This window comes from Pseudomyrmex gracilis, unplaced genomic scaffold, assembly GCF_002006095.1.
Source record: "Pseudomyrmex gracilis isolate BER0280 unplaced genomic scaffold, ASM200609v1 scaffold_76, whole genome shotgun sequence".
Classification (NCBI taxonomy): Eukaryota; Metazoa; Arthropoda; class Insecta; order Hymenoptera; family Formicidae; genus Pseudomyrmex; species Pseudomyrmex gracilis.
This window is the reverse complement of record NW_018020660.1, coordinates 429538-454575: the sequence shown is the minus strand read 5'-3', so window position 1 is coordinate 454575 and position 25038 is coordinate 429538. Positions and strand designations below refer to the sequence as shown.

General features: G+C 42.8%; 1 protein-coding gene across 23 annotated transcripts in view; it reads right to left on the bottom strand.

Moving 5' to 3' along the window:
- The window catches only part of LOC109854966 (disks large 1 tumor suppressor protein), a 425866-nt gene that overhangs the window by 72652 nt on the left and 328176 nt on the right, over nt 1–25038 (bottom strand). For 20 of the 23 annotated variants that reach the window (XM_020428635.1, XM_020428637.1, XM_020428634.1 and 17 more), the window contains one exon: nt 11320–11355. The exons of the other annotated variants lie outside the window; for them this stretch is intronic. In XM_020428635.1, coding sequence (XP_020284224.1) covers nt 11320–11355 — 36 coding nt within the window. The remainder of the gene's footprint in view (nt 1–11319; nt 11356–25038) is intronic. 23 annotated transcript variants of the gene reach the window in all.

The window sequence follows — 25038 nt, the reverse complement described above, 5'->3', positions numbered from 1 at the left end:
ATTCGAACATGTAAAGCAATCGATTTGTACGGGAAAAAAATTGCTAGAATAGAAAGAAAGAAATTAGAATTTCCTCTCAGAAAATGTTTGTAATTAATTGATTGGTTTTTGTTTTCTTCTAATGCCGTAAAACGGTATCGACAACGGGGGAGTAAAACTTCCGAACGGGATGTGACGGGGAAGGGAGAACGGAATGCTTAATAAGAAGCGCGCGGAGCTGGGGGCGTAAAATTTATTCCAATCCTGTATTCCGTGTCAGCAAGCTAAAGGCTCCGGATTTTCGGACGAATCGGAAACGAGAGAAAGAGAGAAAAAGCCGCCCCTTATCCCAGTCACGTTCGGCTGCTTTTCTTTTCGTTCTTTGTTCCGAACCGCCGGCGTTTTTCCAAGGCGCGAAAAGGGTTGTCAAACGTTGCTTACCCTCGTAAAAATCCGTTCCTTCTCGAAACGAAGCCCGTACGTCTTTATCGGATTACAAGGGGAAATCGGACAATTCCAACGTGATAATGGCACGGAGCCCGCCGATCGATTTCCGGAACGAGACACGTTGTTCGAATTTGCTGTGTAATATCGTAAAATGAAGTTTACTACGTAAGAAGAACGCGCTCTCGCATCTGTCTCTTACACGGAATTGTTCATCGATCGCAAAACGCGCACTCTCGCCCGTATTTTCTTATACGCGCGCATTTCTTCCGTCCCGGCGGCTTCTTTTTCGAACGCTTCGATTTGCACTCGATCCGATTGAAGGAATTATACAAATCTGATGCGCGCGCGATTCAATTCGCGCTTTCTTGAGTCAAGCTGTTTGCGTTATCAGAGCAAGGATTTTTTTCTCGCGTTTATTTAAGCCCGTAAAAAATCCATCAGATCTTCAATTATGATTTGTATATTCTTGTGACTTTTTTTTATTGCCGTTATCGCGCGAGAAAAAGACCGCGATAATGGGATCGCGCGCACGTCGCGAAGTTCAGAGTGACGGCAAACTCAAACCAGTCTGCATAGTTGCATACAATCTTGGGGCGCACAATTTCTTGGAGGACACTTTGACGAGTTAATCCGCGGAATGCCCGGGAACGCGGCGCAATAAACTCTCGCTGCGAGAATTTATCGGGACGCCAAAAGTATGAACCCTTCCCCTCTCTCAACCCTCGCGCTCGCTTGCTCTCCACTTCGGAGAGAATTTCCGTGGAGATTAAGACGCTTTAGGGCATCGTTATCTCCGGATAGTCTACGGGTAATAAAGATGTTTCTACAAGAGCCTGACGCGTTCAAATTTAATTATAAAGTCCAATTATACAGTTTCAATCTGAGCGCGAGGGGTTGCCGTCAAAAGATATGAAAAGATACATTAAACCTGCTGTCAAGCAATATTCGCAAAAGTGCGATAATTAAAAGTACATAATCCACAATTGCACTAACTAAAAGTATACTAATCTGACGCGTTATTATGGTTTTAAATGTACAGTAAGATATAAAGAAGGTGTTTGTAAAAAACATTTGGACGCGGCGATATCGAATCAGCGGCGAACATGTGTCGAAAATCGAATAATCTGTTAATTATGCTAAATAAAATTTTGTATATATTTTCTTTGTGAGGATAAACCCCACATTTTCTGTTTATGAACAAAGCAAAGGTTACTTTCACAGTAGTTTCCTGATAGTTTTGACTTGTAATCCCGGTGCGCGAAGTTACAGAAGTACATAAACGTTCGTTGAATTTTACGAAGAACCGATTCCCCGCGTCTCTGTGCCGAATAGAGACGATCTCCGCGGTGCGATGTGCATTTCCTTTCGATTCAATGCCGCGGCAAACTTCATTCCGCCTCGACATGTGCCATTTACCGGTTTACGTCCGCGGAGTTTACGACCTTTATTTCGCGCCTGTCATCCCAAAATCCATGCAGGTGCAACGATGCGCGTCCCTTTTCCGCGCGCCGCTGGCGCTTCAAGGCGCGCGCGCGCTCGGGCGCCGAACGAGATACCGCCTGTTACGGTGAATGAGTTTGCGCTCGAGACGAGAGACGGCTGGGGCAAATAGATTCAATCATAAAGACTAATTATGTCTTTGAGGCGTGTACAACGTGGGCGTTCGAGCAACCAGGCGAGATAAGACACGATTGTCCGAATAATCTGCGGAACGTTTTGCCAACTCAGAAGTGACGTGATTTATTATACCGTGTACGTCTGGTTCAAGTGTTCGAGTTTGAACGACGTTTTTTACTGTCAGTGAAGACTTCTGATCCGAATAAAAAAAAATAGATAAGTTTGTACTTCTTGATGTCTCAGTTTTAATCTTGATTTCAAACATGTTCGACTCCTCATATCTCTTTTAAGTAAAATCAATTAGAATTTTTCACCAATTGACTGACAGTTGAAAATTTTGTTGTCAGTGACAATAATCACTGATTAGCAGTAAAAAAAATGTCTCTTCCTCTGTTTGCTTATACAATAAACGGATATGCACAAAATCATGTGGTTATTATTTTACCAGTATTTAAACCGAAATAACGAACTTGAAATAACATTCGAAGCTTGTCTCGATTTCACGTCGATTCGGAGAGATCGAGAGAGACGCGGGCGCGGCTGGCTCGTCTTCCTTATACTGGCGCTGGAGCGCGAAGCCAAGCAAAATAAAGAGCCCGGGAGTTTACTTTTCGTTCAAATTACTACGGCGCGGGACTTTACGCCGCACGCCGAACAAGTTTCGCGAAGATAAACCCCACGGAAATTGTCCAGTAGTTTTAAAAAGTCAGGACGAGCTGCCAGAGACAACGAAGTCGACCTAAATACACTTCTCGAGGGTTTTAGATTTCATCCGATGGCGGACTTCGCGTTTTCACTTCTTCTCCCCTCCCTTCTCCTCCTCTTCTCTAAATGTTAACTCACCGCTAAATAAAGGTTTCCCGTGACGAGCGTGGATCATGAATAATTCACATCGCGTGGCATTCTAACAACTCGACCTTATCGTATTGTTGAATCATTATAACAACAATTTACATTTATTTTTATATAAAATTTCTAATCACGTCATTCTCTCCGCACAGAAATTCGTCTCGAATTTTGGAATCTAAAATCTCAGATTCTGTAACGAATGTTCGCTCTCTTGTCCAACTAGCAGAGAAATAAAAACCATTGGAAACCAAACGCTGGGCGTATGTGCAAAATATATTTTTTAAATTAATATACGTAGTAACTTGAATTGAGTTTAATTCAAAAACAGAAACATGCCATCGCGATATTCTATTAGAAGTTGGCTCCTCGTTTTTTTTTAAACTCCAATTTGAGTTAAGGTAATCACCTCTTTATACAAACTACACAGAGAACTCTCGGTCTTTGCCAAATAAAGCGGGAACTTTAATCAGAATAATAAAAATTTAATATCAGGGCACCAACTTAACGTTAGTGATTTGCATCTCATGTACAAGGTGTCTGAAAAATTTCGATACAACTAAAATGTGTAGATAGATTATTGGATCAATCTCTAAACAGAAAAGTCATTTATCATTCTGCAATATTTATTGGATTATTAATTAATGAATATGAGCCAATAAGCGCGTGGGAAGTGAGAGTTTGGACCATCGCTTCTCACGCGCTGATTGGTTCACGTTAATTAACAACTCAATAAATATCGCGAAGTTTGCAAAATGATAAACAACTTTTCTGTTCGGACTGACCCAATCTATCTTTGCACTTTGGCTGCGTCAAATTTTTGTTGAGACACTCTGTATATATAAAACACCCGTTTTACTCTCCTATAAAATTCAGAAAATTGCGAAAAGGACATCTCGGCCAGAAGTCAAGTCCGGACTTTTCCCGCATTCTGCGCAGCAGTTGCCTTTCTAGCAATGTCGACTGGTTGGACACTATGAGACCTAATATTTGAGAAGGTATTTTTATTTCCGTTTTCGAACAGAACGAACAAAGTTGCGGAATAAGATCCGAATCGGCGAATTATTGTTTTGCGATCGCGCAATCAAAATTCGCGACTACTGTAATCTGATAACAAAAAGACGATACAAACGACGCAGTTTTATCGTTCTATAATACGAAGGAATATGCTGGAGATACGTGCAAATAAATTTTTTAAACGTGTAAATTAATACACACAGTAATTCGAATTGAGTTCAAAACTCAGTTCAAAAATCAGATCTTAGATTCTAGTTAGGGAGAATTTTGTTCGTTTTTGGAAAACCGACTGAATTTCAATTAGATTCGAGGCAAATTTCTAAGTCGCGCAACGTCAGCGACTTTTAACAATTCTCGTAAATTCTCGTTACCTATAGAAAATATCGGACAACTAACGTCGCGCGCGCACGTATAATCGTACGTTCCGGTAACTAGTTTTGCTGCGTGCTCACTTTCCCGAGGGAAAATCGGTCTGAATTTTGGGACGCACTCCGAACTTCAGTTCTTATCTGATCGGTAATTCCGATGCAGATGAGCCAGAATACATTATGATAATATTCTCCAATTTTCAGATGCGAACAAACCTCCCCTCTTTCCCGTCGTCTGATGCAAACCAACGTCTGGACACTGCTTGCCTCATAAATCAATTCATAAACTCGGCAGGCGTTATATATCGATCGTTCGCTCGCTCGCTCGCTCGTTTCGTGAGAGAGAAACGAACGTTTTACGAAAGTGGATTATCCACCGAAGGCAGTAATTATTTTCGCGCGATGGAGATACTCGCTGGGAGAGCTGATTAATATTTACGACGCCTTCGAGCTTTTGCCTCATCCAATAATGTCCGTAATAAGATTCCTTTTTACGTTAACGTCTCGCACAACATGTCATCTCTAATGAACTTATTTTTACGTGTCTAATATTTATTTGTAGGATAAAACGGCGTTGGTTAGACCGAGGGGACAAGTTGAGGGAAGATTTGTATATATTTCAATAAACTTTAACGCACACTATTTTAAGAAATCAGTTAAACACGGGCGATTGATAATCGCCGATATAAAGCGCTCCTTTGAGACGCGTACCGCTCGCGACTAGCAAATCCGGCGTTTGTGGCAGTTCGCTCGGATTCACAGAATTTGCGAATCCGAATTTATGCACCTGATGCGGAGAACACGTGTGTCAGCCCGGGGCTGGCTGCGGGCTGGCTCTAATTCCAGTGCAAACACTTCAAGTCGAGCGTGCCGTTACCGAGTTACACGTGCGCTTTCGCTTAATCGGTCATTTTGCTATTTACCCAATATAATAATCGAAAGATTTGCTCTTCTCGTGTGCAACCGTGAGGCGAAAGCGCTTGACGCTGATTTTTAATTTCTCGCGCTGCGGGGGTATCCTCCATTGGCCAAACTTTTCTCGATATTAATTCTCGCGTAGGTAGGTAGGTTTCCGTCGACCGAAGTTAGATCGGTTAAGCGCAGGCGCAATAAAAGATCGGTTTCCAATTTATTTTTTCTTTTCTTACGAGCTTTCACGTTTTTACGACTGACGTTTTTAACGTTTCAGGCGGATAATTTACAAGTTGGAATAATGGAATAAGTTGCGAGGTACGTCTTGTACGTATCGGATGTGTGTGTGTGTGTGTGTGTGTTGTGTAAAAACGGAGAATAAAAACGGGAGCGAAATGTGTGAGGAGACGTGTGACCGATTCGCGTGCAAATGTAATGATGCACTTTGTATTAATAGAACAACGTGCTCTCCGCAATCTATCTCTCAGTATTTCCCGCGCGCGATACAAATGCCATACAATTCATACCCTTCGTCCCCTTCCCTTCCCTTCCTCAGACCTTCGCGAATGGCATTCCAACGGAAAAATGTAATTATTCCTAATATCTATGCGTGCCCACCATTAATATAAATTCCGCGCATCGTGCGAACCGCAACAGAGTATACCCCCGTGAAATAAAGATAAATGATTGCCGACACGCAATATATCCCGCGCCCGCGTATCGGAAAAATCATTAAGAGAGCTGAGAAAAACACGCTGTGTGTTTCGTGCAACGTTGATTCGAACATTGTCTTTTGAAATTCATTGTGCGTGTGGAAGCGAGCGCGGACGGACGCGGCAAAGACATCGTCCTGGAACGTAATCGGAATCTAATTGGCTCGTGTCCGCGTGTCAATTTCCCATTGGCAATAAATAGAGATTTATTCGACACTTCGGGAGGCGAATATTAACCGAGTTATATTACACGTGTGAAACTGGCATTGAGAGAGAGAGAGAGAAAGCGCGGCGATCTCCTCGAAACGGAAGGACCCGGTCGTGATCCGTCACTAACGACTAATGTCGGCAATTTGCGTCGACGCCAAGAGAACCGAGAGAGAGAGAGAGAGAGAGAGACAGAACGCGACGCATGCACGTCATTCGGCGTGATTTATACGACGTGTCCTGTTATAATGCCCGGCATTGCCTATAATGCGATACCGGAGGGCCGGAAGCGCGCGGGAAGTGCCAGGGCGCATGAGGCGCGCACCACCACCACGTGGTAATCAACATGAGCTACTGGCCCGATGATCCCTAACCACTAATGGATCGTGTCGGTGAGGAGATGCGATATCGATTATTCCGATGAACACACCCGATAATATAACACACGGAACACACGATTTCGCTCGCTATTGTATAACGGAAATTGATCGTGTTGCCAAACTCGCGCAATTAAAATCTATCATTTAATATCCAATCAGATTACGCGGAACAAAGAGAACGGCTGTAACTTTATTATCCAGGTCGATTATAAAAAAAAAAGTTCGTTAAATTGTCTGTGATATATTTAACCCTTTATAACTCCAATTTTTTTTGTGAATATAAAAAAATTTATATGTAAGACCAACATAAAAATATCAAACTTTGGATATAAATTAACATTAATTAACATAAAATAAAAAGGTAGATCACCTTTCAGATGCAACATAAACGAAGATTTAATTGCGTTATGTAGCACACTCATCAACATAAATGTCGAAAAAGACGCGATATTGACGCGAGGAACGTACGGCGTGTTGAAAGGAGGCGGAATGAAGATTTTGATGGAATAGGGATTTCGACTCGGCTCGGGATAATGCGAAATAGGATGTTTTCCCGCGGGAAAACGCGCCTGCAGCAGCCGAATCTCAAACCGGGCGATCGAAGTTCTGATTCGCCTCGCGGAAAATAGATCCCCCTCCGGAATGACTCGCGCGGATAAGCACTCGGGGATGTTATAATTCTCATTATCAGGAACGAAATTATGTTACCGCTCGCGAATAATAAGTATCCTCTTCTACATGGGATTTCCTCTTATCCCGTGAAATTTCTGCCGAGAAAAAGGCAGAAATTAAAAAATAGAAAAAAAAAAAAAAAAAAAAAAAAAAAAGAAAAAAAAAAAAAAAAAAAACAATAGAAAGGAAGAAAAAAGAAATAAAGAAAAAAAAAAAAAAAAAAAAAAAAAAAAAAAAAAAAAACGAAAGTAGGTTGTCACCCTGGAGTAGTTGTCACACAGTTAATAGCTTACTAAGTACAGAAAAATATTCTTTTTTATAAAAATGTAAGTTGCTACTATGTCATGCCACGTGTACGAAACAGCTTTTATTTATAAAACACGGCATATGATAATTACAAGCACTTTTATAAAAACAAACTTGAACATGATGAATAAGTTTTTCTTACTTTTATTTTATTGGCTTTAAAATTCCTGATTGCAATTTTATCTCGTATAAAGAATATGCTAGTTTAAATTTGATACGACAGCTTGATTAGAATTCTTATTATCATTTATTTTATAATCCTCTGCACAAGATACACTAACCTTGAATAAGTTGTCACATGTATCGTATACAGAGAATTATGTAATAAATTTATGTTTTTATATGATTCATAATATTGTGTAGATTTTTTTTAAATACTTTATGTTGGACGTCGTTTTGTGTGCCCCGGTCCCACGAAACTCGTTGAAAACGCTCTAAATATTGCAATCTAATTTGATAGCGAATAAATTGTTCGAATAAGAGAACGTATTGAAACATTTATTCGCAGACTCGTGTTCCTCGCCAGTCCGATTCTCGACGTTAAAAAAAAAAAAAAAAAAAAAAATACCTAGGGAAATCCAGGTTTTGCGCGTTTCAGAAATATCCTAAATAATACCGTCATTCGTCGTCCGACCTAACTGGCGTCCGTGTATCGCTTTTCACAGCGGTCACACACACAAAAAGCGGATTTTCTCTCGGATACGCGTTGTGTATACGCTCACCGTGCAGCGCGCGTGCTAATCCAAAAGAAATGAACACCCGAGATCGATATTCACCGCGTGCCGATGAATGCTCGCGGAATTCGCCCTCCCCTTCACTCGCGCGATCCACGAATTCGAATCTCGCTATTCACCCCTAGAAAGGAGGGCAGTCATTTTCCCGCGTTTGACGCGGGATTTTTTTCGCCGCGGCGAGGAGAAGGCAAACAGTTTCTCCGCGCGATCGCGAAAATATGATTCCGACGCGACGCGTCTCTAAAGTAAAAACCGCTTGGTTTCATTTCATCGGGATCACCCTTTTCCGCCTGATTTATCGCCGAACGAAGACACGGGGAATGGGAGACGTAGACGCAGCGGTGATGAGACAAGAAGTTGGAAACGAGGCGGCGAAGCAAAAGAGAAGAGGAAGGTAATCGTTGGTAGACGGCGACTTCCGGAAGATTACACGAGCGAGCCGGGAGGCTGCAGTTTACTCCATTTGGCAGACTCCGATATTCACCGGCTGCCTTTTCAACCTCCGACTTCCTTTCTCTTTTCCTCTTTCCCCCCTTTCCCACCTTCCCTTTCCCATCTAGCCGATCGTCGACGAATGAAATACGCCCTCGCCTGAAATTCAAACGGCGCTGCAAATCGAATCAGGCCCGCTATGAATCTTCCAGCGCGCGGCTGAAGCGGCGACGGTGAAGTTTTGAAGGAGGAGGCGATAGGAGCGGAGGTAGGGAAAGGATGAGGGCGTGTGTTTGCATATTCGAGAGACAAGGGTGATTTAAAAGGTCGGCGGTCAACGTAGACTAATCAACCTCCGTTGAATGAATAATGTCCCGGCTTAAACGCAAGATACATCCCGGGATAACTTCGTAGAAGGGGTTGTGTCGCGAAAATCCTCCCCTTCGGGGGGATTCGAAATTATATTTTCGAGAGAGATTAGCTCGAGTTATTGTAAAAACACTGCGTGGATTTTCTTGATGTTGCGCGAAGCGCTTTAATTCGCGTCGCGCGTAAACCAATCGGTACGTGAACGCGCAAATTTCCCTCGTCCAGTTAATGGGGATGATTAACACAATCGCAATTAAATAACGTAACGCGATAGTTAATTAGCGCGGTGTCCGGATTTATGCGACAGTTAACGAATACATTGCTGTTTGCGCACGCGCGCGCGCGCTCCAAAGGGAAATATTTGTGCGCGCGAAGCAGCGGTGTGTTTCGCTCGCAGGCGGCGAGATGGAGTTTAACTTTCACCACGAGATAATTATTTTAAGCTCTTGTCGAGCTATCGCGCGCCGAAAGCGATGTATGTTTTCATATACTTCACGAATTATCACCGTAATTTGTACGGAATTGTTTCCGATCTCATTGCACGTGTAGTAGTGCGTATTTCTTCGCTCGATATATAATAATAATATAATAATGATATAATAATAATACTAATATATAATACACTATATATAACATATATAATGTATTAAAATAATAATAATGTTTCATTGCGCACACAGTTATGTACAAAATTACGTAATAAAAATAATGCTTTTAAACACAAAAAAGAAGACGCCAGTTATTTGTTAGAAAACACAATAGTTACTCGAAAGTCGAGGCAACTGCTGATTTGAAGTCCAACATATAAATTGACGTTGAGTAAAAAAACGTCACCCCACGAAAGCGAAAGAAAAATATAATAACGAGAAAAAGAAACTTGCACAATAAGAAAAGCGTGCTTTTATTTATTCGTAGACCGCGGAAACGCGAAGTCCACTTTAAGGAAGCGAAATCCGAGAGAGATATCACTAATCACGTCGAATTAGATGAATCATTAAAGTCCCGGCAAACTTTCTCGAAGGGAGAAAAGAACCCGGATCGGTTTCGCGACAAATTAGACGAGGGACCTTTCGACGCGGAGCGGAAGCGAAGCGAGAGCCGTGCGGGCGTAGAAAGGAAACCGCGGGATGTGACACAATTTCCTACATTTACGAATCGATTCTCGGTTGTACGAGGAAGTTCGCACGGGTCGAACACGCTTCCGGATCCGTTACACGCCCGATAAGGGAGAATCCGGAATTCGCATTCCCGCGTCCGTTTAAAAGGCGAACACGATCGTCGAAGTTAACCGATCAAACGGCGATTAAGGTAGGAACGCGTCGGGGAATGAAATCGCTCGGATCGGGATGCACTACGTGGAAAGGAAGATCGTTAGCACTAATGACTCAGGAGCAAATAATTATCCGTTGCGTTTTCTTGCGCGTATAATTTACGGAGGAAACCGCCGTTGCGATATGAAACTGCAATTACGTCACGATAAACTTGGAAGCAACGATAGTCGCGCCGTTCTGTCTTATAAAACATCTGGTGATCTCCCGGCATTTGATTCACTCAAGCTGCCGGCGATTTAATTTCCGAACTTTCTCTCTCTCTCTCTCTCTTTTTCTCTCTCGACCGAAACTTCCGCCTCGCGCGGCCGAAGATCTGCAACACGATCGCATTATATTACGGCGCATTATCATATTTTTATTTATGCTCGTTTGATAATATTTCCTGATACACACCTCCCGTGCCGTAATACGCCAGACGTCGTAACACACACGCCGCGCCACGGTGTTTATTTTATTGCAAACTGGTTTATATCGCGAAAGCGGTGTAGTAACGCATCGCGCAACGGTGTCCGCGCCGCCGCGGGAATTGTTAATTATGTCATCTGTGTTAATTAATGAGGCAAATGCGTCAATGAGGCACTATCGTACGCGATTTTACATGCAAATCCGCCCGCAATTTCGCATCGAGATACAATTTTTCAAGCTTATTACATGAGATGTAATTGATGAAGCCTCGCAATGAACTCAATTGCGTTATCGCGCTGATAAAACAAAAACAAAAACCAAATCTCATTGCAAATTGCATTTTCTTGCGCAAAAAATACTTGGACAACATCTGGACTCGGCGATACGTTCCCACCGATTTCACTCGCGTGAAACAAACCGACATGCATTATCGAATGTCGCATTATGTAAATGCAAGACGAGAAACACACAATGACGATTGCAATTGTTCTCTCGGTTATTGCGAGATTATTACTCGATCTCGCCCCGGAGCTTGCAATTTTTTTTTGTTTTTTTTTTTTTGCTACTATCAGCTTTCTACTTACGTGTCTCGTGTCGGCCGCGAGAAGAGGAGTGTGTGCCTGAAACAACCGAGCGTTCGGGAAATTAGAAAGAAAGTTAACGCAAAACTTTTGTCTTTGCTACGGGGAGTTTCATGCTTCCGGCAAGGCTACATTGCGCGCGTTTGGATTCCAAAAAAAAGAGAAAACAAAAATTGACCACAAACTTCACATCACAGAGAGAAAGCGCGGTCGTGCGCGCGAAAGCTCGCTATCGAAAATTCGCATTCAGGAGCGTGTTCCTTGATGAATTTTTCGGAACGACGTGGCGAATCGCAATTACGAAATTATCCCCCAACGCGAAAGATTACGGGATCCTCGTCGAATTAAACTTCGCGAACGCGCGGATAAGTCGTTATTATTCACTACATGACTCTCACTTTAACTGGATTATAACGGAAACTTGGTGTACGCGCGCGGATTTGTTGCCAAGTTATAAGGATATAAATTATTCGCAAATTCATCGTGTTACACGCTCGTGCGAGCTTCGCAAAAACATTTTCTATTACCGCATAAAACGCGCGACGTTGTCCAAAATTAATCGATTCGCGAATAACAACAAAAAACCAGATACGGAAAAAAAAGATGAATAGCAAGAAATTAGTTTGGCCAGCAAAAAAACATTTGTTAAGTCTACTGAGATTTTTGTTTTGCCAGCAAAACGTTTTGTTGATTAAACAAAAAGTTCAGTGACTCAACAATTTTTCTTGCTGTCTACGTAAAAGCAAAACTGTTTTTTTACTTGTTTGTAAATAATAAAAATCGTGAATATATCATTACAGGCAAAATCTGTTCAAATTAATAGCAGACACATTTTCACGATTAACAAATCGCTCATTTGTGAACAAATAAATAAAAATACGCTGGGAATGTGATTTCTCTATTGTCGTAAATTTTTTGGCCAGCTTTTTGGAACTTAGCGGTGCAACGTGGGAGACGATCTTTCGCAGAGAGCGAGCTGTGCTTGCATGCTCTACAACATGCATTTGCATTCGAGAGAGGATTAGTCATGCAGACTAGAAAAAAAAACAAAGAAAAAAAATACGAAGAAGAAGAAGAAGCTGTTTCTTGCCGACAGTAGCGGTAGCTTTGTTGACTCGTGGCTAAACGTTTAAGCTCGAGAGATTTTAAATACCTTCTTCGCGATGCAAAGTCTAGTCTTTTTGCATACCACGTGCGCGCGCGTGCTTATTATTAAACGCGGCGAGCTCATTAAAAACAGAAGTTGACAGCCGCAAAATTCCTCATTTTGCATACTTATCACGTAGCTACGCAAATGTAAATGCGAATGTAGCGTCGCGCTGTAATGTTGGCGAATTTCATCGTCGCTATTGCGATGATAATGTTACGAGATAAATGACAAATAATACGTCGAGACAACACACACACATACACAAGCTGCGCACATCCTTGTCGTTTCACATTAAAGTATCTGCGCAACATCCGATTAAATCTACATAAAAAAAAAACCGTCGCAGAACAGAATACGTTTTTCTTTGCCTCCTGTCAATACCATCAACCTTGATGAAAAAAAGTCTACGCTTGATAAGCTGCGAGTCGTAAATTACATATCGTTATTTTATTTTATCTTACGACGTTATTTTTCCTCGGGAAAAAAGACGTACGTATTGATAACGATGATACGTGTGTTTCGTGACGTAACGTATGTCGATATTGAAGGAAACCTTGCGCTCCTGATTTCTGGGAAGAACTCGGTTCAGTCAATGGCTGTTCCATTAAACTGAGCTGCTATATTTAACGCCGCAATTTAAATTATTCCACGCTTCAGTTGCGCACTTAACGTCACAGTTTCCCTTAGGATCGCAGTTCCTTGTGTTCGAAATTCTCTTCAAAGAAATTACCAATCAACAGTTTCGTAATTGAAAGAAAAGAAAACGATAAAAAACAATCCTGTTAAACAACCAGGAACAATTTGGAATAAAGTGCGATGAAATGCAATCTCGAAAGCATCGTCGAAATATAAAATTGTTGTTTTGCTCGACGCACAGTCCTAACTTCAACGACACGAATAAAATAAAAAATATAAAAAAACCCCCTAATTTTCCCGCATGGAGAAGTGGCAGGAAGTGGCTAAATGGGTACCAAGCCAAATTGAATTTCATATTCCGTCGCGCATCGCGAATCGTGCTTCCGGCTGATGTCTCGACGTCCCCTCGTAATTAATTGCTATTCAAGCCTACACCACTTGTTACGCGGAGTATACGATCCAGCGTGAAAGAAGTTGGCGAGCGACTCGAAACTAAGCGTTCTAATTTCCCTTTGTTACGGTTCGGCACGATATAAAGACGACGATACGGACGCCTTCGAATCGAATGAAGAAACGATGTTAATGAAGACGAATCGTTGCGATCGCAGCTCGGACAGCTGTTCCCGAAAAAATTGATAGCGGAATCGCGTGATCGCTTCAATTTATTCCAGTTAACTTTGCGGAAAGATTAACGGATAATAACGGATTTGTTCGAGACACATGGACTTAGATCGCGGATTATATTAAATATTTAAAGGACCTTTCTCTCTCTCCGAGTCACGCGAAAGGATGTCGATTGCTCGCAAACTTCCTGACACGTGACGAAGTCTGTGAAACTCAACCGCTACATTAAACTTTTCACGATACTTGTTTTCAGCTTGAGAAGCTTGTCATCCCGAATCGTGTGAGCAATAAATTTTTTGTAAGGCGAACAGGAACTATTCTAAGTAGGCATTTCGAAACAAAGTGCATCGCGATCTCTTTTTTATTCATACCGAAACGATAAAGAAAGTTCGGGGTTTCCCCTTTCTCTCTCTCTCTCTCTCTCTCTTTCCGACATTTCTTCATTTTTGTTTTATACACAACGACGCTATCATGTTCCGGGACTCTGAAGCATCGGGTCTTTTTTCACGAACATGGGAGATTGAATTTTCACTGTATAGCGCGCTATACATACGCGAAGAGAATCGATATATGTGCGCGCGAGTGTAACAAGCGCGCACAAAGTGACAAGAGGAACGCCGCAGAATGCATCGATCGGCGGAAATGCCCGTGGACGTATTACGCAGTGATTTCCGGTAGCGCATACACACACACACACACACCGATATTGATCGCGATATTCGATCGATCTTCCCGGGGCGCACGTTCCCCCTTCGAAAAACATTCGCGCCCCCGTTTATCGCCCCGAATTTTCCGTGAGCGAAGGATATTGCCCATAAATCTGTCCTTCCGCGAGTTAGCCCGATACATACGAATGCGGGAAAACTCTTGTTTAATATATCGCAACAACATTTCATTTCTTTCTATTTTATGTTTGTTTGTTTATTTTTTTTTTTTAATCAACGTACATTTCCGCGCGCGAAACATGGTTTAAATTCCACGACCCATTTTTTTTTCTTTTTGACATCTGAATAAAATAAAATTTGTCGCGCCCAAACTTTTCCGATCAAGATCTATTTGCGAAAAAGCGAAAAATCATAACGTTGTAACGGAAACATCTCATACGACCGAATTGTTAGCTCGAGAATCCCTTCGGGGATGTCGGTACGGATATGGTAGCAGCACGCGTACGACGATACCGTTAATGGGGTTTAAGGCGCACGCACCTGTCGTCACGGCAAGGTCATTCGCTTAGGCAAAGAGAATCGGGGATTCGGTTACACATTTACACATTTATGGAATATCGATTTCCAAGCAAAAGAACGGCGAGCCGGTACGAAAATTATTCATATATTCGTCGTTCGGATGAGACATGCCCAGAGGTTGTCCGCGCCACGCGCGTCGCTCGCCGAGGCGAATAAAAAACCCAAGAAGCAAACAGAATAAATTGAAAGTAACCTAACCTAATCTTTGCTGTTGTCGGGGCAAATTTTTAACTTTCGTTTACAAGACGAAAATGCGCGAGACACACGGCGAAAGTTCGCGCGCGACGTTGAAGCGCGCGCAAACTTGCCGAGCGGAAGTTTTCCCCCCAGACGTGGAAAGATTAAGGAGTTTATTAACTTCCAAAAGAAGAAGAGCGCTACAAGATGCGCACCCCGGTATAAAGAAATAAATTTCCACCGACTGCCGCGCGAGTTTCGCGCCACGTGACCTGAAAAGGGGGCTAAGAGGCAAAGAAATAAGACCCGGCGCGCGAGGAGAAGTGAGATATACGCGATAATTCATTCTCTGTCCGAGAAAGGGTTTCACGTAGGTAAATCCCGGGCTTTTGAGAAATTCTGGCTTATAAGTCTTCCTGCTGCGTGCGCGCATCCGGACACACAGAAGCAAATACGCGAATTATACTTAAAATAAAAACGAAAGATGTCGCGCGAGACAAAGCAAAAATAAATATCGTTAATTAGTCGGGGAAATCCACTCGAATTGTTCCGCGTGGTTCTCGAAGGGGTCAGAACCACGATGTCACATGATGAATTATGTCAACAGATGGTCAAAGGAAAAACTTTTTCCCAAGCAGATCAGTCACGCGGCTCGGAAATTTAATTACTCGACGAGAGGAGAATGAGAACGAGACCAATATAGTCGTCGTCCCTTTCAAACGACCGGGCTTACCGGAAGATGAGCGAGTCGAGTTTCGAAATTCGGAGTAGCAGATGAAACGTGAAATACAGCAAGGACAAAAAGAGCGCAACGTTCTCGTGTCGTGATATAATTTAACTAAATCCTTGCACGCGACATCGCAGTCAAGAGTTTTCTCGCAAATTTCGTCGGTGTAACTGTTCCATTTCTTCAGAGTTAATGAGATTATCTATCAAGAGACACGCCGGTTCGCGCCAAGTATATACGAGCAACGAAGCAGAGAATAAGAGGAATAAGATGATTCTACATTTTCCTTGCTTGATTAAGCCACTAATAGACGTGATCTCAATAACTACGATTTGCGTTACATAACAAAAGTATTTTTTGCGGTACAATAAGAACCATTATTTGGCCCTTGTTACGTGATTTGGCTAATTGGACACTATGAGAGCTAATGATTGGTGAAAATTTTATATTTAATTCCGTTTTCCATAAACGAGGATATATTACGGTACGACATTTGATTGAAGTTATCTTTTTGCGCAAAAACACACTGTGCAATCAAAATTCGTGCTTACCGCAGTCTGACAGTATAAAAAAACACAAACGTAAACGATATAGATATTAATTTTATCACAAAGCGTATGGATTACCGGTTAAGAATGAATCCGTGAAGATTCTTCAGAGGATAATACTTATCGTCTCTCTGTGGCAACGATGAAATAAATTTCCAGATAAAATTATCGTTACATCACGAAATATCATTACAGCGCGAAAGACGTTTTCATTACGAATAAAATTCTTATACGAAATACGCGACACAAAGACGGATAAAATACAATTAAAAAAATATAATTATTCATAATTTTTATCAAGTAACTTTTAACTGTAAGCTTTGCGATTTTAAATCAAATGTTGGATCGCACATCATAAATTAATTTCGTATGAAGAAACAATTTCTACACTGTCTTTCGACATTTTGCGGAGCGACAAAAATTAAGAATCATCGTGAGCCATCACTTTATGCGACTCGGGAGACACATTTGTTCGCATTAGTAGCACAACCCTCTGAAGATTATACAGACGGGCACGGGTCAAGGGTGGCAATGAATCGTCGGTGGAATTCAATTACTACTCCCATAAACCCGTGGTCCCTAAGCGAGGAATCGCGAAGTTACGTGTTTCCGATCATGCGAGACTCTTGCAAACAAATTTCAGAATCTCGGAAAATCAATTAAAGATCGTAATTAGTTTTCTTTAGTTTGTCATAACGTTACGTTGCGGTGAAAAAATAAAGGCGCGTAAAGTTATTTTTTTTGGCGATTATTTTCAATGCTGACCGTTCTTTATTTACGAATTCCATCGTGTTTTGTCCCGGAGACGAAGGTCTAACTTCGAAATTACTGTCTACGTCCGCCAGGATCGTCGAGCGTGAAGTTTGGGGTCTATTCCGGTAAGGGATGACAGTAATCTCCGCGGGGCCAATTCACGTCGAGGATGAAACTAGTTCACTGTCAAAGGAAATGTCGCCCCATTCGCATTCCATTACGTCTCTCTTCCGCCACTTCGTGAATCAGAAATTGCATCGCGCTTTTTTTTTAAACGTATTGTTTTTTTATGCTCTTTTACATCCCATTTGTCAGGGACGACATCGTATTATCTCTTGAAAAATGACGCGAGATATCTTTCAAACGGTCTCTCCTTAATTTTTCTCGAAGTTTCTCTTCGTGATCAAAATTCTTCCCTTCTCCTAGAGCCACTTTTTTTTTTTTATTGTCAGCGCGAACGAACTCTGTCTCCCGCACGTATGCATATAAAAAGAGAACAACAATGCCAAGTGATAAAAATTTATGGCTTATTCGACCGCGCGCAAACGCGAGCTCGACGCCAGACGTCTTTCTTTTGGAAGAATAGTTAGTTATGTATCTGTGTCAAACACAATGCGTGATTACGTCATACGTTTCTAGAACGCAGTATCGCGGTTTTCTTTGTATCCGGACGACCGTCATATGCAAATGTCCGGGCCGATGTCGAAAGAGCTTAAGGTGGCGCAAAACGGTGTGTACGAAAAAACGGATTCTCTTTGCGACAGAACGTAACGTCGCGTCGGTGTGACGATTTCGGGACGAATTTGCATACCTCCGAAACAATAAATGCTAAAGAATGACACGCAGAGAGGCGGGAACGGAGGGAAGGGGAAAGGAGGAGAAAACTCTCGGACTATTGGCTTTCGAGAGGCGAGAGAAGCCGGGATCCGGTCAGCGAAATACGTCGCCGGTGAAATACGCCAGCGGATACGAACGGTCGTCCATTTGTCCGCTGTCGAGCGCCCTCGCTTCGGGGTGTTCTCTCCCTTCGTTCCCGTCCGCCCGCCCGTCCGAGTCGCAGCAAACCCTTCGCCCTTCGCCGTTTGGCCGCGGGACACTCGCCATTTCTCAGCGCGGTTCAATTTAAGGAAAATGCCTGCCACGGCCACGTACCCCTATCCATTCGTACGGATTTGCCTCGGCTGTTTATGACCTGTCCGCGAGAGCTTTGGCGCTCCGGTTCTTTCCGAATTAATGTTGTTTTGTTTTTTGTTTTCCCAGCAACACGCGGCGAGTTTCGGCCACGCTCCGCGAAGATTTTCTTTGAGTACAAATAAAACTCGCTCGCTCGCTCGCTCGTTGTCCAAAACCGTCAAGCCACCAGCACCGGACACTTTGAAAATACGTTTATTTCGGGCGCAGATAACGTTTCTCGTGCGACACACGAGATACAGAAGTTCGGAAACTGAAGGCATGTCGAGCAGCGGGACCGTCTTCAAGCTATCCGCCGTGCAAGATGTTCGGTTCCTGCAGCGGATAGTTGTGTCACAGCCTTCCCCGTAGCATCGACAACTTGCAACAACTTCCACAAGTTGCTTAGCTGACTGCTAATATGTGGCCACCAGCGGCGAGGACGTCGAATCTCGTGTTTCAGCATCTCACACACACACACACACACACATACACCACGATGATCATCTTGTAGCAGACTTGTTGTGACTGTTGCGGATAATAATGACCTTTGTGTTCCAGATCGTTAAATCTTTACGGAAAAAAAAACATTTGCTACAATGGCAAGAGGATGAGTTACTATATGACCAGCAAAAACATTTGCCAGGTCTGTTGAAGTTTTGTTTTGTCGACAAAACGTTTTGTTTTGATAAAACAAAAACTTCAATAGACTCAACAAATAATCTTTTTCGCTGGTCATGTAATAACAGAAACCTTTTTTTCCGTGTTCAGACTTTAGAGAGATATAATATACTAGACACTTAATAGTATTAGAAGAATATAATAGACTTATAATTATTTGAATCAGTTAATATTCCATTAACTGTCAGTGCACCGATTCTACTGAAGAAAATTAAATTTAAAAATATCGTGCAAATTTGTTTTATATTTTAGTAAAAAACTTATTTCTTTGTGTGTAAAACGACATGAAATATCAAATACAAATTTCTGAATGCTAAACCACTTTAGAGAACTCTTTAGCCGAGATCGTAGCTGCGAGAGGAAGTCATTTCTCTTCCGAGAAGAAACAATGGGCCACGCCGCAGAGTCCGTCTGCAAAAATCCGTCTAACGTCCTCCCGGGAGAGCCGAGATTTTTGCTGAGCTATTTTTTTCGGGCAATGGGTTCATATCTCCGGCGGCCCCGGACCGTGGCCGGGGTAGATTACGCCGCGTTAAGACCGGGAATGGACCGGGTAGGGCGAGATGGCAGACGCCGGGTTTTCGATGTCGAACGAAAGCACCGACAATTGCGGCGGCTTAACGCAACCGGACCCCCCTTTTATCCGTGCCATTATTCCGGACTTAAAGCTCCCGGCTTGATCATGTAGCGTCGTCGCGCCCAACAATGAGACCCGGCATGCCCAATATGATTCACAGAAATGGCCATGAGCATAACGCGCCACATACGTTCGCGATTTCCCTTTCTTTTTTCTCTCCGCTGACATTACATTAAAAAAATAACCATTATCCTGTCTATTATTTCATTTGCGTCGCTATTCTCGATGCGACGCATAAATTTTGCTTCCTTCAATTAATAGATGACACTGAGTCTGAATTGTCTGATTCAAAGAAAAAATAAATTGTAATTCATTTGATCTAACTAGTATCACACGGAAAACAATTTCTGCCGGACTAGCAAAGACACCAGTTACGGTCGGCAAAACAATTTGCTAAGTCTATTGAATTTTTACCAACAAAACATGTTCTTGATGAAACAAAAAATTCAGTAAACTTGGCAAAGTTTTCTTGTTGGCTGTCTAATAGCAAAACTTTTTTTTTCCGTGATACACTTTAAGATTTCTAAACTTAAAAATTCGAGACTAACGCGATATTAGAACGAGTCTGCAAAGTGAATGCATAAATATGCAAAACACACGGCGGACACGCATCTCTCGTATAAGATTTTCTGAAATATTGAGCCACACGGAGCGGATTACTGACTGAAGTTCAAAGCGGACAGACGCAAAACTACTCTTTTGAGACCTCTCGATCTTCGGCGTATATGCGCATCTACGGGCTTAAATGCGTCGTCGCGAACGGGGGAGAGGAGGGAAAAAAATGAAACACAAGTGATCAAAGTGTATAGCGGTGGATTTCTCTCGCGGGTTCTCCGAGAAGTTCTCGACGATCAAAGATAAAGATCCCGAGTGCATTTTGCGGCGTCGTGAGGGACGTGATGGGAGGAACGGGGACGGAGAGAGAACCGTCTCGTGTCTGGCACGAAATGTATGGCGCAGGCAGCCTACCGTGAAACACTCCATTCAATGGTGTTCGGTCCGGGTACTACCCAGACTGTGTGCGGGGATGTCTGGGGCGAGGAGGAGAGGCGCGGGGAAGAGGTGCGCGCACAAGTTATGCGGCTTAACATTGAGCGTGTAGCGCACTGGAGAGGTTTGTCGAGTAACTTCCTCCTCGGGGTTCTCACACGAAGAAAGCTGTTCGACTAACGTCTGTTCCGACGACAATATCACGTGACGATCAATTGCGCACAGTCGATAAAAGCATCGCGAAGTCTTCATCATCGCACGTTCGAATCAAATTCCGCGACTTTACGCGCACCGCGAGAAAGAGGAGGAGAAGGAACGAACTCATTCTATCAAACTCCTCGCAATTACACGTAAGAATAACGTCTGCAGCTGTTTCGTATAGGAACAAGCGTTTACCTTTCAATTAACTTTTCAATTATATTCAATTAAATTTCCAATTAGGTTCTGATTAAAATCTCTTTTCTCGTGAGAGCGCGAATTTAAAACACATCCCACGTAACAAAATCCCTCATTATCCCGATGTAAATAAACAATGTCAACCAAATATTTAATAACAATGAATATTCAATTATCGCGCTGCTTTGAAGCAGACGCAAGTTCTTTAATCCCTTCGAGAGGTGATCGTATCGTTCTAATTGCGGTTTCCTGTCAATACGATCCTTTTAACACATTGCGGACGAGATATCTTGTCGTAAGCTGAGACTTCCGCAATGTGTTAAAAAAACACACAATGTAAAAACATTAACATTAATATATTTCAAAGGCATCGAGCGAAGGTTACGAGTGAACAAACTCGGAAGCGGGTGTACGATGTATTACGGCGGTTTAGTACGTGTAGTTACACGCGGGTTCAGCCTCGCGTGCGCACGACAAGGTTGCGCCACACACACGCACGAGTTCTCCCGTGTTCTCTGTCGATTTCTGTGATATACGTCAGGCGCTTCCACCGATATATCCAATTGCAATAAACACACGCGCGCTCGCGAGTACATTACCGTCCGCGGAGGTTTACGTAAGCGAGAGAACGCGCTCCTCTGCCTGGAAATAACGCGCAAACATCGCGACGAAGATCCCACTTTGGGATCGACCGAGTCGATCGCAATTTGTTCGTCAACCGCCCCGTTACGTGTCATAACGTGTACTTGAGCGAACACGTCAAGGACGCGTTAACTGGACCGTGGAACTGACCTTCGAAACGCTATCACTGAATACGACACACAAGATGCATACACGCGATAACGCGTAAAAAATATTCCACGTAAAATTAACGAAAGATAATAATACAGAACATATTTGAAGATGAGATTACCGAGAGAAAAATTACCATCGAACGCGCGTACATTTATTGGACATTGCGAGATGACAATTGTTTAACAATCAAATAAGCTCGTGAGAGGATGAAACGGCGTTGTGATCATCCGGCTAATTTTTAGTTCAATGTTTATTTTTAAAATTAAAATATCAGAAGAGGGTCACGAAAAATTTATTTTTCAATTTATTTTTGTTTGTACGATGAAGAAGATCCAAATAAAGGGATCGAAACGTTTTTTATGTTTCACTTGCATCTCAGTCACTACGTAATAATTATTTAATTTCATAGTAATTACTAAACAATGAAACCGGTAAGAGAATAAAATACTAAGCGATACCGCGAGCGCCGTCGATCGTAAAGACCTCGCTGTCGGCATTGACTCATTGATTTGCTCGCTTGAATACACTCGTTATTTCGTCGTAATTTATCGTTTAACCTGCTGACACGTCAACGCGCGCAATCGTCGTGTAATAAAAAAAAAAAGATCAAACTGTCACGTGAGAACATATACGGACGAGTCATTTCGTACGCAAACAGCGCTACGATGTGTGCGCGCGTGAATATATCAGCTTACGAACACGCAGCCCCGTGTGTCTCGAAGCGCAACGAGCACCGAGCGTTTATTAGCCAACGACGACGGCGGCGGCGGCGGGTTTGCCGCTAGACTCTCTCTCTCTCTCGGGCGAGTTCGCGTTGACTTAGGATCGACTTAGGATTCTCAAAGCGGCTTGGTCCGTGTCGGGGATCGGGCGCTAATGTAAACTACACGGGCGCTTGATAAAGCCGGTTTAACGCGCCCGCGCGAATTTCCGAAGAATAACAGAGCCGCTTCCGCGCCTCGCGCGTAAAAGCGCGGCAGACGAAGATCGCGTGCACGCAGAGAAGAAAATTAACGACCGGGGCTGTCGATGATTCGTTTAAATTTGATACTTTATTTAAGATATATCTGAACTCTTGTGCGAAACACACACAGACAAGAGGGATAATTTTTCGCGTTTATCTCGCCTTATCGAGGCTGCGCGTTGACGGCGCAGAAAAATCGACAGATGTTTCCACACGATCTCGTTTGTGTTGTGCGCGGTTTCTCTCTTTTATTTCCGTTTTCTCTCCGTTTTTCTTTCTTTCCATTGCGCCCTTTGCGCGCGGCGCACCTATTCGACGCACCCTTATCGCATCGAAGCCGTTCGCGAAACCGGCGAGAAAAATGATCTCGCGATTTCCCCCTCGTTTTCTCTCTCTCTCGCGAGGCTCTTCCAACTTGGTCGTCGTCGCGACGACGTTTTTCTTCTCTCTCTTTCTCTTTCCCAGCTGTTTTTGCAATCTGTTTTTCCTTTTAACGCGCCGCTACTTTCCAAGCTTTTCCACTCCGTCCACAAAGCTTTTCCGCGCGACGTTTCGCTTCGCGTCAAAGGGCGCGCCGCCTCACCGGAGAGAAATGTAATAAACGACTCGATTTTTTTTTCCACTCGTTAACCGTCGCAAAAAGAAAAACAGACTAAGAAAAACTTTTTCTATTTACGTTAACATTCGTGGCGTAAATAAAAAAAAATACAGACTGGCTGCTCCAGACGAAGTGGAGAGCATTTTATGTAACTTCGTATAAAACTCTTGCCAAGAGAAGTCTACTTAAATTGATACACAAGCTTCAAAGGTTGTGCGCGGGCATTAAATATGCTCGCGTTATGAACCGCACGATGGTATAATGAATGTCAATATTACGGCTAATTTGTGCTAATACGCTTCTCGCATCGATAATACACAGCTGCTGCCGAATTTTTATCCTCGAGCTCATGCTCGAGGTAAAACCGACAACGTGAAATTTTTTTTCAGCGAAGAAGATTACGCAACGGTTACGCTGCCGGGAGTACTATAACGATTAACGTTTTACGCAACATCTGCTTACGTGCGTAACTCGGGCCTTGAACGAACGCTCCATCGAAGGTACACGTCTTCGCAAGTCGAGGCACGTGAGAGAGCAGCGGATACAAGGCCGCAAAATTTAGAAATCCGTTCCGAAGAAGAGCTCATGCGCGGCTCGATTGTCGGAACGATCGTCCGGCACCGGTCGGATCAAGATCGAAGCGAGAAGTTGATCGTGAAAGTCGGGAATGACTCACCGTGTCGAGATTGAACAGGCTCGAGACCTTCTTCAGAAAGCCGTCCTGAGACTTCTTCTTCCTTCTGGTAGTCATCCTGCCTTGTCTGATGTATCGCGGTGTTCCGCGGACTGCGACGCTCTATATTGATCCAATTAACAATCCCGCCGCTTCAAATCGCACCGAGGCACATCCTGTGTGTTTTCGTTCTTCTCGCAAAAAAAAAATACACACGAGGTAAAACGCAACCAGCCGACGTTTATGAATAATGGCATCGTAAATGCTCGTGTGCGGTTTCACACGCGGAATTTATATTTTATTTCTTGCAATTTATACGATTCTGTGTAAATTTCATTGATTCGAAGACTGAACTTGTTAGTTGATTTACAACGAGGAAAGGTGAATGGTTTTTCAGGTTCGCTGAAGTTGCACTCCTCAAATTTGTAAACAAATTAAACGCAAATCCATGCGCACACAAAATAATGATATTCCTTCAAATTTTATTAATTTATTTCTAAACTTCTTAATGTCACCGGATTTATTCGAATTTCCAACTTTTTTCATTAAATTACCACCGTCTCTTGAAAATTCGAGAGCCCTTCGCACGAGCAGCGCACTATTCGAAACGGTCTTGCGCACGGTGAAACGGTACACGCGATACTATCTGATGTCTACTCGTGTTTCAGGTACCGAGTCCCGTCAAATGTCATTCCGCAGGTCGGTCTCTATGTTGTATATTGCGGGGGTCGAACGACGAAAAAGAGAGAACGACACAAATAGAAAAATTCTTTTTATCTCTCTCACGTTCGCATTCCTAATTACTTTCAGGTATAAGATTTACGGAAAATATTTCAAGAAAGATAGGCAAGATGAGTCAATTTTGACCTCCAAGTAAAAACAAGATTAAAAGTGATTTTACCCATCTTTCTTTTAATGACCACAAAAAAAGGAGGTCACATCTGCTCGAACGTTTCCAT